Source organism: Podarcis liolepis (genome assembly GCF_965112155.1).
Source record: "Podarcis liolepis genome assembly, chromosome: 13".
Taxonomy (NCBI): Eukaryota; Metazoa; Chordata; class Lepidosauria; order Squamata; family Lacertidae; genus Podarcis; species Podarcis liolepis.
This window is the reverse complement of record NC_139573.1, coordinates 3486436-3500534: the sequence shown is the minus strand read 5'-3', so window position 1 is coordinate 3500534 and position 14099 is coordinate 3486436. Positions and strand designations below refer to the sequence as shown.

The following is a 14099-nucleotide window of genomic DNA, read 5'->3' as shown; positions in this document are numbered from 1 at the left end:
GAGGGAAGGAAGAGAAGAGAAGAAGTTTCACTTCCTCCCTCACCAGAGGTGTGGGGGCCGGATTTAAACTGAGTCTAGGAACACAGCTCTGTGGTCTTAACCCCTTTGTGCATTAACTAGTACTCATGCATAGTTATGTTTGAATACAATTTCCTACAGTTTGAACAAAATTATCTTGGTAGAGACTTTTACGGTGGTGAGACGGCGAGTGACTCCTTTTTCTCCCAGTGTCTTGCAGAGCTGGTAATTTTTCATGGTCTAATAAAGCAAAATATTGGTTTAAAACAGAGGTTTAATTGCCATCTGCTCCATGTGCTATTCAACTTATTTTGTGTGTATTTTAAACAAGAGAGACTGTTGTGGCATCTTAAATACATAAAAAAAAAAATAGTATTATGGCATCAGCTTTGTACAATCCATGACATACTAACACGACTATAAACCTCTGGAAATCATTGCTAGATTTTAGTTGTATGGTGCTTCTTGCAGTAATTGAGTCTGATTTTAATTAGTAGTACGGTTAGTTCATCCTTCCAGAGGAGTCTACAAAAGTTACTGGCCCTGACATCCTGTGTTTAGTCACAGAGATACATTGACATCCCGAAATACAGAATCTTCCATTTTATGAATGCTTACTTTCCTTGCTACCTGTAGCCATTTTTTATTGGCTGCAGTTATCAAGACAAAGAGCTAGGGACAAACTAGATGGTGGTTCAATCACGATGTGACTTTCTGGCATGTGCCTTTTCCTTCCATGAGGTGCCTCCTTGACTTCCCTGTCCCCTCGACTCCAAAGCTTTCCATGCTTTCCTTTTGTGAGATTTCCCCCCTCTCTACCCAGTCAAGCTAACCTTTACTTCCCTCTCTGGAAGCAGCACTTGTTGCTGTTGTGTGGCTGAAGCTCTGATGACGTCACATAAGTTCATTCAGTGGGGTCAGGGCTCTGTTAGATGCAGACTGTGGTAAATCACCATAGAAATGATTCTGAATGGACGGGCTTCAGGTTTCAAGAGCTGAATCTAAGTGGTGCTCAGGGGGTAGTTAGAAGGTCCCAGGTTCGATCCCTAGCACAGGGGTCAGCAACCTTTTTCAGCCGTGGGCCGCAGTGGCGTAGCGTGGGTTGTCAGCACCCGGGGCAAGGCAAGTAATTTGCGCCCCCTCTGCCCTAGGGGCAGAGAGCTGCGAGTGCGAGCGCGCCCCCCCAGATGTTGTGCCTGGTGCGGCCGGCACCCCCTGCACCCCCATGCTACGCCACTGGTGGGCCGGTCCACCGTCCCTCAGACCTTATGGGGGGCCAGACTATATTTTTTGGGGGGGAAATGAACGAATTCCTATGCCCCACAAATAACCCAGAGATGCATTTTAAAGAAAAGCACACATTCTACTCATGTAAAAACACCAGGCAGGCCCCACAAATAACCCAGAGATGCATTTTAAAGAAAAGGACATATTCTACTCATGTAAAAACACGCTGAATCCCAGACCATCTGCGGGCCAGATTGAGAAGGCGATTGGGCCGGATCCAGCCCCTGGGCCTTAGGTTGCCTACCCCTGTGCCTAGCATCTCAAGGTAGGACTGGGGATGATCTGTCTGAAATCCTAGAGCACTTCAGTCAGTGGGAACAGTAACACCCTACATTTAAAGGACATTAAACACACATTTAAAGCACAGGACTCCCCCTCAAAGCATCCTGGAAGCTGCTGTTAGTTAAGGGTGCTGGGGAAAACAGTATCAGAATGGCAGATTAAATTTTGCGAATTTATTGAATTGGCTAAAATGACAGCGGCAATCAGATTACAATCTAATCAAAATTTAAAGAAAGAATGGGTAAGCGTAGATGAAAGTATGGTAAAACGATGTTCCAAAAGTGATCTATTGATATGTTTAGACTGAAACCCACAAAGTTAAGAGGTAAAAGGTACACGGTTTCATGGTCAATAGCAATAATATACCGCTTAATACAACCTAAAAGATACCGTAATAGAGCTAATAATTCCAAGCATGGGTGAAGGGAAGCCACAGGGGGAAAAGGGGGAAAATAAATAATATTATTTGGATATATGTATGTTGAATGTAATGTTAAATTGCTAAAGGATGGTTTGTTTATTTTTGAACACATCATTGTAGTATTGTTAAGAACTAAATCTTAATAATAATAATAATAATAATAATAATAATAATAATAATAGGATCTGGGAAATGTGAGCTCTGTGAGGCTTGTCTGACTCAGTACAAATCAACTTCCTATGACCTGCGAGAGGTTTTCTATGATACTTGTTAAACTTTGTGATACTCCGCCAAGTTCTTTTTCAGAGATGGTGGAGTGAGAGTGGACTACTTGTGTTCATGCGAAAGATTGTGGGAGAAAAATAGCCATATTGGAGAAGTGTGTGTATCTTGCAGTGCATCCCTCCCTTTAAAACAAACAGACAAATAAATAAATATGCTGTCCTTTTAATAGATTCATTTCAAACTTGCCTGTAAAATTCATGGAGATACCAAACCCAAATACCTGGAACAGTTAGCTGTTCCTTTCCCAAGCTGCTCTGTTAATGCAAAATCAACACACAAGCAGGTTGTCAAGTTGTGTGTATATAACAGGAGTGTCTTGTTGAAAAATCCTAACTGAATTTAAACCATCACCACCCCTGCAAGGAGTATGTCGGTTTTGACCAGTTTCCAAGCAAAACGATGAGAGGCTTTTTTGTGATGGGAGGGCAGGAGCGGGGAGTGGACCGTCTGCTCTGTTCATCAAGAAACTAACCACATGGTGCTGGATGCCAGCTCTTTGACCATCCAACATATCTGACCCGCCTATGGGGAGACGATTTTAAAAGAAAGAGAAATGTGGAATTCCTGACATTTATTTATCACTCATTTTATTTATTGAATTTATACTCTGCCCTTCCTCCCAAGGAGCCCAGGGTGGGGCACCATCAAAATCTAACCTAGCTTATATTGTCTCACCCAGACAGACGCCTTTCCTAGTGCCTGCTACCTTAGATGCCAAGGATTGGACCTTGGGGTTTTGCGTGCCAAGAAGATGCTCCACCACTGAGCTAGGGTTCAGTCCATCCCTCCCATAGGTCTGTAAAACTTATGTGTAGGGTAGAGAAAAACAGAATAAGCTTTTTTTCCCTGTTTCTCTCCTATAAGAACGGAACTCGGACACCGTCCAGTGAAATCGAATAGGAGACGATTCAAGACCGACAACAGGAAAGTGTTTTTTGCATGATGCATAATTTGTTTAAGGAATTTGCTTCCTCCGAAGTGTGGAGGCTGCCGCTGGCTTAGACGGCTTCAAAGGGGGATTAGACAAAATTTGAGGAGGAGGGGAAGTCTATATTCATCCTTATAGCTGTGATATGACTAAATGGAATATCCATGTTCAGTGGCATTCTACCCACTGGTGGATCCAAACCTGGGGAGGAATGTTGCCTTCAGACACCTGCTTCCTGGAGGTATCTGATTGGACCGGCTGGACCCACCCAACAGACCAGCAGAGTTCTGTTTAGAACAGGCTTCCTCAACCTCGGCCCTCAAGATGTTTGGAGACTACAATTCCCATCATCCCTGACCACTGGTCCTGCTAGCTAGGGAAGGCCAAAAAAATATCTGGAGGGCCGAGGTTAAGGAAGCCTGGTTTAGAGTCATGGCAAAGGTAAATCACACCTTTCCCCACCCAACCTGGTACCCTCCAAGTGTTTCATACTACAACTCCCTTGAGCCCCAGCCCTCACAGCCATGTCACCTGTACTCAGGTGAAGTGCTAAGCGTCAAGTTGAGAGTGAACAGTTGCCTGTAGGGTTTTTATGATAGCACCCAGCCAGTCAGCAAAGCAGACTGGGAGGGAACCAGTCGGGCCCTGGAAAACTGCAAGATGGCAGAGGAAATGGGTGGAGTTGGTTTGCCAACTAACCATTAAAAGTAAGGCCTGTAGTTGTTGTACACACTGCTTCTCTAGACCATTTTGACATCCTGGAAAACATATCCAGTACTGTATTGGTGTTTATGCTGCTGGAATCTGAAAATCTGCTGAAATCAACTCTCTCTCTCCATCTTCATCTTCCTTTCCATTTGGGATTCGTTTCACAGAGGCTTTGTTCCTGTACTCTACATGCCCACCGCATGTCAGGAACAGAGCTAATTAGTCCCCTCTGCTCAGTTGATTTTTTTTTTGTTAATCAACACGATAACGACCCAACTCCAGTGAGGATGTTCTATTCCTGTTAACAGGCAAGAATTTTTGCTTCCTGTGAAACTCCTAGTACTTGAAAGAGGAAAAAAGAGGCTTTGAAGAGTGTTGAGCAGGAAGAACCCTATAATCTCTTTTTCTTTTAACCCTTCTGTTTATACAATGCATTACTGCCACTGTTTGACAATTATCTGGGGCCAGCGGTATGTGCATGCTAAGTACTGTACAGGACATAACCCTGGACCAGTCCACAGAACTGTCTGGCCAGTCCACAGAAAGATTCATCCAGAAGCTTAAGAATGGTGCAAGCGTCTGAGTTTCACACAGCTCTTCCACCATTTCCTGTGTGGTATTTTTATGTAATTAATCTCAGTCCTTAGTCGGTTGTCACAGTGAATCAAGGCAGCTTCCTCTAAATCGGGAGTGGGAGAACCTCTGTTCCAGGAGGTGAATGTGGCCCTCCTCGGTTACCTATCTGGCCCTTCGAATGCTCTGCAGACTACACATTTCAGCAGCATTGCTTGGGACATTTCTGGAATGTATTTGCCTAGCTAGAATGTATCCTTGAACTCTGATCATTCTTGCCTGGATAGGGACTAGAGATGCACACGTGAGTGTGTGTAGAAGCCAACCTACTGTACAAAGGTAAAAATAAATAAAAGTTGCTTCACCCACTTTGGCTCCTGGCTCCACCAATCCTGTCACCCCACGGGCTGAGAAACCTTCCCCACCCCTGCTCTACAGCAAAGACAGGGGACTTGTGGCCCTCCAGATGTTGCTGGACTGCAACTCCCAACATTTCCTGAGCGTTGATCATGCTGTCGGGGGCTGATGGGAGCTGGAGTCCAGCAATTTCTAGAGGACCACAGGTTTTTCAAGAATAATTTCTGATGCGGAGTAGTGGTGTCCCCCAAGAACTTAAGCTACAATGCTTGCTGTTGGGGGAATGGAATTCTGCTCCTTCTCCTAGACTACCTTGTACTGAAGTGTGGTACGTACAGGACACCAAACCAGTACAGCCACGCATTGGCCAGTGTCCGTGATGTCACTGGTAATGAGAAGCATAACTTTTCTTCTCTGCTGGGGAAGGGTGCTAGCTCAGTGGTAGAGCCCCTGCCTTGTATGCAGAAAGTCTCGCATCCGATTTGTGACTGCCTCTCTAGATAGGACTGGGAGAGATCCTGAAATCTTGGATAGCCATTGCTGCCAGTCAGTCTCAACAATACTGAGGTAGAAGAACCCCATTATCTGATTTGATACGAGGCAGCATCCTATGTTCCCACATAAGTTGTTAAAAAGAATTATCATCCTCCTCCTCCTCATTATTATTAGCTGAAAGTTGTAAGATCTAATATCGCTTGACCACATTCCTATATCATTGCTTGATATTTTGCACATGTGAAGCCTCCATTGCCGGTCAGATCCCACAATTCCATTCTCTTGTGTTATCCCGATCCAAATACTTTTCTTGCAAGGACAGCTGACAATTCCCAGTTAATTCAATGTCACGTTGGTGTTGCATGTATGTGTGAATCATCCCCAGTAGGTGACACTCACTCTCTTGCTGGAGATTCATCTCCCCAGGGCCCAGGAACTTGCCCCCCTCCAATTAAATCCTTCCTCCACAGCTCTCTGCTTCCCCATTCATCCGTGATTCCTGGCAAATGTGCATTTTAAAAACTCCCAGCCGTCCTGTGTTCTTAAAGGCTTTGGTGGCTCCAGAGGATTGAGCAGTGGTGAGGCATCCGCCTTAATTATTTTCTTCTGCTTTGGGGCATCTTGTTGGGATGAGGAGGGGAGGGGCCTGTTCCTAAACACCCACTCCCAGCCCACACTGATTTCTCCTTCACTGCCTAGGATCTGAAGGAATCTGAAAGCCTGATGCGGAGGCAGTGCAGAGGCAAATGTGTGCATGTGCGTATCGAGAGAGGCTTGCTATGAATGTTCATTGCATCTAGGTGTGTGTGTGTGTGTGTGTGTGTGTGTGCGTGTGCGCGCGCGCTAGAATGGTGACCTGAAGCTTAGATTGCCTGTTTATATTTGTGCACAATGTTGCTTCTCTCTTGGGTGCTGCAATTCAGGCTCCAATCTTCATGCCTGCCAGCTGCAGCATAATAACATAAGAGCCTGCTGGATCAGGCCAGTGGTCCATCTAGTCCAGCATACTCTTCTCGCAGTGACCAACCAGATGCCTGTGGGAAACCAGCAAGCGGGATTCGGGCACAAGAGCCCTCTCCCATCCCGTGACTCTCAGCAACCGATATTCAGAACCACTGCTGCCTCCAACTGTAGCAGCAGATAGCCATGGTGGTTAGTAACCACCCGTAGCCCTCTCCAATAGGAATTTAACTCATTCTGTTTTAAAGCCACCCAAGATTTTTGATCTCAACAAAATTGTTAGTTTTTTAATTACAGCAAGATACCAATTTTATTATTATTGATGTGGGTGGGAGGAAAAAATACGTCCGCTACTCATAATTCACTTTTGGTGGATGACAAGCATGCACCACTTAAAAGCTAAGGTAAAGGGTAAAGGGACCCCTGACCGTTAGGTCCAGTCGTGGCCGACTCTGGGGTTGCGGCGCTCATCTCGCTTTATTGGCTGAGGGAGCTGGCATCCAGCTTCCGGGTCATGTGGCCAGCAGGACTAAGCCGCTTCTGGCGAACGCCGTTTACCTTCCTGCCGGAGTGGTGCTTATTTATCTACTTGCACTTTGACATGCTTTCGAACTGCTAGGTTGGCAGGAGGTGGGACCGAGCAACGGGAGCTCACCCTGTCTTTGCCGCAAATAATCCTGGGAGCTGTAGTTTGTTAAGTGTGTTTAGAGTTGTTAGGGGATCCCTGTTCCCCTCACAAAGTTACCTGGGAAGAGGGGTTGATTGTTAAAGCATTCTCGATAGAAGGCAAGGATAGATAATTACCTAGATCATTGCTCTACCCACTGATCATGGCTCAGTGGCTTCACATGCAGAAGGTCCCAGGTTCCCCACTTGCAATCCTGGCAACTGATATTCAGAGGCATACTGCCTTCAACACTTGAGCTAGTGCATTGCCATGGAGACTTGTAGCTATGTCCTCCGTCACTCCATCCAGTCCTCTTTTAAAGACATCTGAGTTGGTGGCCATCACTGCCTCCTGAGGGAGGGAGTTCCATAGTTTATATACGCATAATGTGCTGCTATGTGTTTATGTATACTCTTGGGTGATTTTAGCATCTATCCCACAGGTGCCACATCCTGAGCGGGTACCCAGACAAACTAAAACATGACAGTTGAGCAGTTGAAAGTGCTTAGTGGTAGAACGAAAACACCACAATGTCTGTCTAGAAAAGAAACTCCAGAGCTGGAGAAATATCAGCTGAGCACGAGAGAGAAGCGATTTGGATGAAGTCCCTCCCCATCCTCTCCCCTGAATGTGGTTTATCTGTAGAAAAGCACAGAAAGGAAGGAAAAGGAGGCAAGTGGTTTGGCACCGGATGGTGTCTCTGCCCATGTGTTAACACCTCTCAGGCAAGGCTGCTGAGACATGGACTAATCTCAGGCCTGATGTGAACGGCCGCTCTCTAGTGAGAGGAAGGAACTTTACACTTCTTGCACAGGTACTCTTGGATCCTGCAGTTTCAGGTGCTGAGCTCTTGTGTATGAAGTGGTGCTTAATGGGGGGTGGGAGAGGTGAATTTTAAATTGAGATGCTTTTTGTGTGTGAAAGTGGTTTTTTTAAATAATAAATGCAACCCTTAGTCAATAGGGGAGGCGGGGAGCCACCATAGGAGCCCCCCCCCCCCACCAACTGTGGGTGGAATCCCAGTTCACAGAAGCCCCAGCCAGCTTTAGCCTATATTCAGGGATGATTTATTGATTTAAATGGTTATCATCTGCACTTTCATAAAATACATCAAAGCAGCTTACAACATAGAGCACAATAAAAAATCATTGTGTACATATAAAACAGAACTAAAAACATCAGTAAAAACTGAAAAAAACCAGCTAATAAAACACCAATAGATACATTTGGTAAAAAGGAAAAAAAAAACATACTGTTAAGGCCTGTCTTAAAAAGCACAGATTTCAGAAGACTTATGAAAGAAGGCAGGTATTGTTCCTGCCAAACCTCTACAGGCAGGGAGTTGGAAAGGGCAAGGAAGGTCTGCCACTCTGAAAGCTCAATTAAACTTCAGAGGTACAGGGAACCACCAGATGCCCCTTCAGAGGATCTCAGATTGAGGGGGAGACTTGGGAATCCCAAACATTTTATTGTACGGTACCTATTTATTCTGTTCAAATCCCAATATTCCTGCAAGGAGCTGAAGGTGGTGAACGTGGTCCATCCGTCCCCCTCCGCTTATTCTCAGAACCACCTTGTGAGGTGGGTTAGGCTGAGAGTTAGTGACTGGCCCATGGTCAGTCTTCAGTTCCTTGCTCAATAGATAAATCAATGAAACATGAACTGCACTGGGTCTGCACAGTTTTTGCTCTGTGCAGTTGAATTTATTGCACCATAAAAAGGTAAAGGGACTCCTGACCATTAGGTCCAGTCGTGACCGACTCTGGGGTTGCGGCGCTCATCTTGCTTTATTGGCCAAGGGAGCCGGCGTCCAGCTTCCGGGTCACGTGGCCAGCATGACTAAGCCGCTTCTGGCGAACCAGAGCAGCGCACGGAAACGCCGTTTACCTTCCCGCTGGAGTGGTACCTATTTATCTACTTGCACTTTGACTTGCTAGGTTGGCAGGAGCAGGGACCGAGCAACGGGAGCTCACCCCATCGCGGGGTTTTGAACCGCCGACCTTCTGATCGGCAAGTCCTAGGCTCTGTGGTTTAACCCACAGCGCCACCCACGTCCCTTTATTGCACCATAGCCAGCCTTTATTGGGGATGGGATGCATGGCAAACAGCCCATGAGAACGTGGGGGAAGGGCTGTCGCTCAGTGGCTAACCATCTGCTTGCCATGCAGAAGGTTCCAGGCTCAGTTGCCCCATGGCAACTCCATATACAGGTGGGAGAGACCGCTGCTTGAAGCACTGGCCAATGCTAGTACAGGAGAGGAAATGATAGCAGTAAAGATGGAATACAATACAGGGAGAACCGATGGACAGGTGGCCTCCTTTTGCTTCTTCTGCCAAGCCTTGAACTGAATGGCATATGGAGATTCAACAGGTAAAAGCCCCACTACCATAGCTCAGTTTGTAGATTAAAGGTGAAGGTAAAGGGACCCCTGACCATTAGGTCCAGTTGTGACCAACTCTGGGGTTGTGGCGCTCATCTCGCTTTATTGGCCAAGGGAGCCGGCGTTTGTCCGCAGACAGCTTCCAGGTCATGTGGCCAGCATGACTAAGCCGCTTCTGGCGAACCAGAGCAGCGCACAGAAACGCCGTTTACCTTCCCGCCAAAGCGGTACCTATTTATCTACTTGCACTTTTGACGTGCTTTCGAACTGCTAGGTTGGCAGGAGCAGGGACCGAGCAACGGGAGCTCACCCCGTCGCGGGGATTCAAACCGCCAACCTTCTGGTCGGCAAGTCCCAGGCTCTGTGGTTTAACCCACAGCGCCACCCACGTCCCTTGTTTGTAGATTATGAGACTCCTAATCTCAGGGTTGTGTGTCCAAGCCCCACATTGAGTAAAAAAAGTCCTGCGTTGCAGGGGGCTGGACTAGATGACCCTTGTGGTCCCTACAATTCTATTATTCTCAAGGCCCGTGTGCAGCTGTTTAGGGGTACAGGTAAAAATCTCCCCAAGGGATGCTGTAGTCTGCCATGGATTTTACCCTGCCATGAAGCTGTGAGGGGCACAGGTAAAAGTTTTCCTATCCCCACATCTCAAGGGGTTCAGGACCTGTTGTATCTCAGCTTGCCATACAGCTCTTTAGGGACACAGGGCAAAAGAAAGGGGGGAAAGCCTGCCAGCAGCTGATTCCTTTTGCAAAGGCTTCTGGGAGGGGAGGCGCAGGGCCAAGCAAGCAGAGTGGTCTCTGCTGCTCCCCGCCCCGGTTTCAGGTGACGAGGCTTGGGTGCGCATCCTGACATGGCACTGTTATGCCGACCCAGCAGTGTTCTGCTTCCATGGCGTGCCGTGGCACTGACGCTCTGCCTCTTCCCTTTCAGAAATATCGTTACCAAGATGAAGACAGCCCCCCGTTGGAGCACAGCCCCGCCCACCTCCCCAACCAGGTAAAGGCCCCTGAGCTGGTCCACGTGGCGGAGAAGAACCTGTCCCAGATCGAGAGCGTCCACGGCTATGTGTCTCACTCGCACATCTCCCCCATGAAGGTAGGAAGGGGGGGCGCGGGTGCCCCGGCCAGGAGAGGGGACACCATCCTGCCACACCCGGCCCTGCCCACCCCTGCCACACCCGCACTCCGCCACACCCGCACCCACCTGTGGCCTGCACTGGAGCTCGTGGACACCACCGTCCACGTGGCAGCATGTGTGTGTTTCGTGTGTCAGGTGGCGTTTGGCTGTTGCTGTCTCTGTAGTAGGCCGTATGTGTGATTTTTTTGGTGGTGGTAAGGTTTAGACTTTGGCGTTTTGATAGGTGTGCGAGTGAGGGAGTGTGTGGCGCTGTTTTCGCTTCTCTGTGTGTGGGGTTGTTATTCGTCCACATAAAGCTCTCCATGCACATGTGTGTTGTGTGTATTTCACGGCAAGTGCAACTGTACAACCCTTTTGTTTTTTCAAAGCACAGTGACTCAGCTCAGGGTTGTCATGACTGCGAATGTGTCTGTGTGCTGCTCTGTATGGAGGGAGCTCTTGGAAGGAGTGTGTGTATGTGGTAGCTAATGAGTGTTTGCCACCAATTGTATGCTTCTGGAGGGGGGAGTGCCAGTGCCTTAGCAAATAGAATCACCTGTGCCAACCTGGCACCCTTCAGCTGTTTTGAACTACAACTCCCATCAGCCCCAGACAGCACATGGGAGTTGTAGTCCAAACATCTGGAGGGCCCTGGGTTGGGAAGGACTGAAAGAGACACAAATGCTTCCTTCCCTGTGCATGACCACACATGATAGACACATTTTTACGGGTCTTCCTTAACAATATAAAGCATCTCTGGAACAGCAGAGTGTGCCTGAGCATATAGAATGCTTTTGAAAGCATGCTTTGCTCCCTGGGCAGGAGGAATATTGTTATCATAACATCAGTGGCACTGGAGACATCTGCCTACGTTCATTGAAGCACTTGTGGTCTTTCACAGGCGCTGGTGGGTGCGACATCTTAGTGTACAGGGTGTAACTTGGGCATCTTTGTATATTTTTGGGCATGCTACAGTTACACATGTGTGCTACATTCAAAGGTGCTTTTTTTAGTGTGTCTGTTTATCACTGTGAGAGTTCGTAGCGTATTAGCTTATGGTTTGTGTCTCTGCTAGACCTGAAAGGATCATGCTCCCTCAACTGGAGCTCTTCCCCTGAAATGGAAACCTTTGTTTATCTATTTTTTGCTTCCTTCAAACGAGCACTGGTGTGAGACTCATTTAAGCAGGTCTTGCTGGGAATCTCAGGTGAGGAGAGCGCTGCTGTTGCGCTCAGGAGCTGCTTGTGGGATTCCCATACTGGGCATCTGGTTGGCCACTGTGAGACCAGGGTGGGCCCCCTTTGGCCTGATCCAGCAGCCAGGCTCTTGGGCATTCCTTCCACTGTGTTGAAGCATTTGCACGAGGATCCTGTCGTTCAGCACCATTGGCATTTGACAGTGTCTCGGCTGCTCCCTAGAATACAAACACACTCACACCTGCACCAACCAACCCTTCCCAGAAAAGAAGCTTGCTATTTCAAATTCAGCAATGGCCAAATTGTGGACCCCGTCTAAATTTCAGATCCCTATAAACAAAATAAGTGACTGCCCTGAGATGTCACCCAGTGAGCTTCACACGGCTGAATGTGTACCACCCTGTCTCCAGGATATAACACCAACATTTAAATTCTGTGGTTTGTGGCATGTTACGTGGGCTCAGGCTAAGCCCTAGTCTGTGTGCCTGCTGTGTCTTTGTCTGCTGTGGTGCATGGCTTCTGTATCCACCATATTGGATGCTGACCCTCACACAGAGACACCAGAACCTCACATCACACGTAGCCTCCGCTCTACCCTACTGAGAGGTATTTATCATTGTGAGAAGTGGTGGGGAAGGCTGCGATGGGTGGCGGGGTGGGTTACGGATATGGAGTTGTCTTTTGGACAAAAAAGTTTTTTTGTGGGACATTTTTGTGAGGGAGTAAGCCCTCACAGTGGAGGGTGACCGGCAAAACAATCTGTGCATCAGCAGCACATGTGATTTTGGTGAACAGGAGAGGGATGAAGAATTGGAGGAAGGCCTCATCCCCCACCACACACCTCAGATCCACCCTGTTTCAAAGCCTGATGGTGTGTGGCCCGCAGAACCTGATTCATCTTAAGTGTTGGTGGGTTCAAATCCAGAAAGGCCAATTATCCTGAAATTAATTAGTCAGCGCTGTGCAGAGTGAAGTGGTGGTTTTTGATCAATTGTTGTAATAAATAGGAGTATTATGCATACTTGAAGGGCTGCCGGTCTCTAGATGTACCTCCCTGTTTGTTAAGATTTTCAGAGGAGGGTGGGGCCCTAGTTGCAGAATGCTTTACTCGGGGAAAATTGCCGGTTTGTTATCATCCTTTGGCACCGGGATTTCTTTCTCTCCAAAGCTTTTGAGAAACATTTTAGAAACACTTTTAAAGCTGCTAATGGGTGGTGTGGGGTTTTTTGGGTTGTTGCTTACTTTCTGCTGCTTTTACTCTTTGTAGTGGTCTCTGGTTGTTCTTCGCAACAGCCCTGTATGGTAGGACAGTATTAAAATATCCACATTGCCCATGTCATTGAAGAACCTAAAAGAAGACATGTGTTAACCCCATCCCCTGTGGAACCTTTTCAAGATAGCATGGGGTGGGTGGGGGATATGGCACAGTGTGCCGTTTTACAAAGGGGGTGGGTAGGGATGGAATGGGAGAGGGGCAGAAGGTTGGTGAGCGTTGCCATGCTTGAAAGGAGAGGGCATGTTGGGATTGGATAATTTTCGCCTCTCCTACCCAAACTCCTGTTTCTGATGTGGAACAGCACAGGCTAAGTTAGGGGAAATGTGCCAGCAAGTTTCAACCATACAGCAAATTGTCCTTCTTTCTGAGGACTGCAGACTTCAGTCTGGTGTGACTAATCACCAGCTGATTAACTGGGCGACATTCCCCACCCCACTTAATCAATGGGTTTCTTGTTGTTGTTGAGTCGTTTAGTTGTGTCCAACTCTTCGTGACCCCCTGGACCAGAGCACGCCAGGCACTCCTGTCTTCCACTGCCTCCCGCAGTTTGGACAACTCATGCTGGTAGCTTGAGTTTAGCAAAGAGCAAAAACTCCGGGATTTGGGCTGTTGAAGGTTGTGTCACTGTCAGGGCCATGTTGATGTTTCACTCAGTCTTCACTGTGTTGCAGTACAACAGCTATTCCCAGCCTGGTGCCCACCCCCACCCAACATGTTATGGACTGAAATTCCCCATCAGCCCCAGGGGCTGATAGTAGTTGTAGCCCAACAACATCTGGAAGGCGCCAAGTTGGCATAGTCAGGATTAGAAGATGCTGAGATGGCTTGTGCAGAGTTGGCAGAAATTGTAAGTTACATCTACAGTTACATAATAGGCATCTCTCTTGAAAACCTCGGCAGGGATTTTTCCACTGAGGATAGGCGGTATGCAAATATATTTAAATTTAATTTGCTGCTGAAATACTGGCGAGTTAACCAGTTTTAAAAACCGCTGTCATCCCTCTTGCTGTGTATTATTTATATAGTGTCATCTGTGTGGTTGACACTGTCAAAAATTTACAAGCGGTCCTGTCTCTGTTGTGAGTGAGCTTTCTCCTCCCAACATCAAATGCTGTAAAGATATAAAAGACTCAGCCTGCCACT

At 47.4% G+C, this 14099-nt stretch overlaps 1 protein-coding gene across 15 annotated transcripts in view; it reads left to right on the top strand.

Annotated features, from left to right (window-relative positions):
- The window catches only part of DLG4 (discs large MAGUK scaffold protein 4), a 129098-nt gene that overhangs the window by 68528 nt on the left and 46471 nt on the right, over positions 1 to 14099 (top strand). For 7 of the 15 annotated variants that reach the window (XM_083472558.1, XM_083472548.1, XM_083472546.1 and 4 more), the window contains one exon: positions 10299 to 10364. The exons of 1 other annotated variant lie outside the window; for it this stretch is intronic. In XM_083472558.1, coding sequence (XP_083328684.1) covers positions 10299 to 10364 — 66 coding nt within the window. Of the gene's footprint in view, positions 1 to 10298; positions 10464 to 14099 lie in introns of all 15 variants that reach the window. 7 more of the 15 variants (XM_083472553.1, XM_083472557.1, XM_083472560.1 and 4 more) reach the window with 1 other exon arrangement.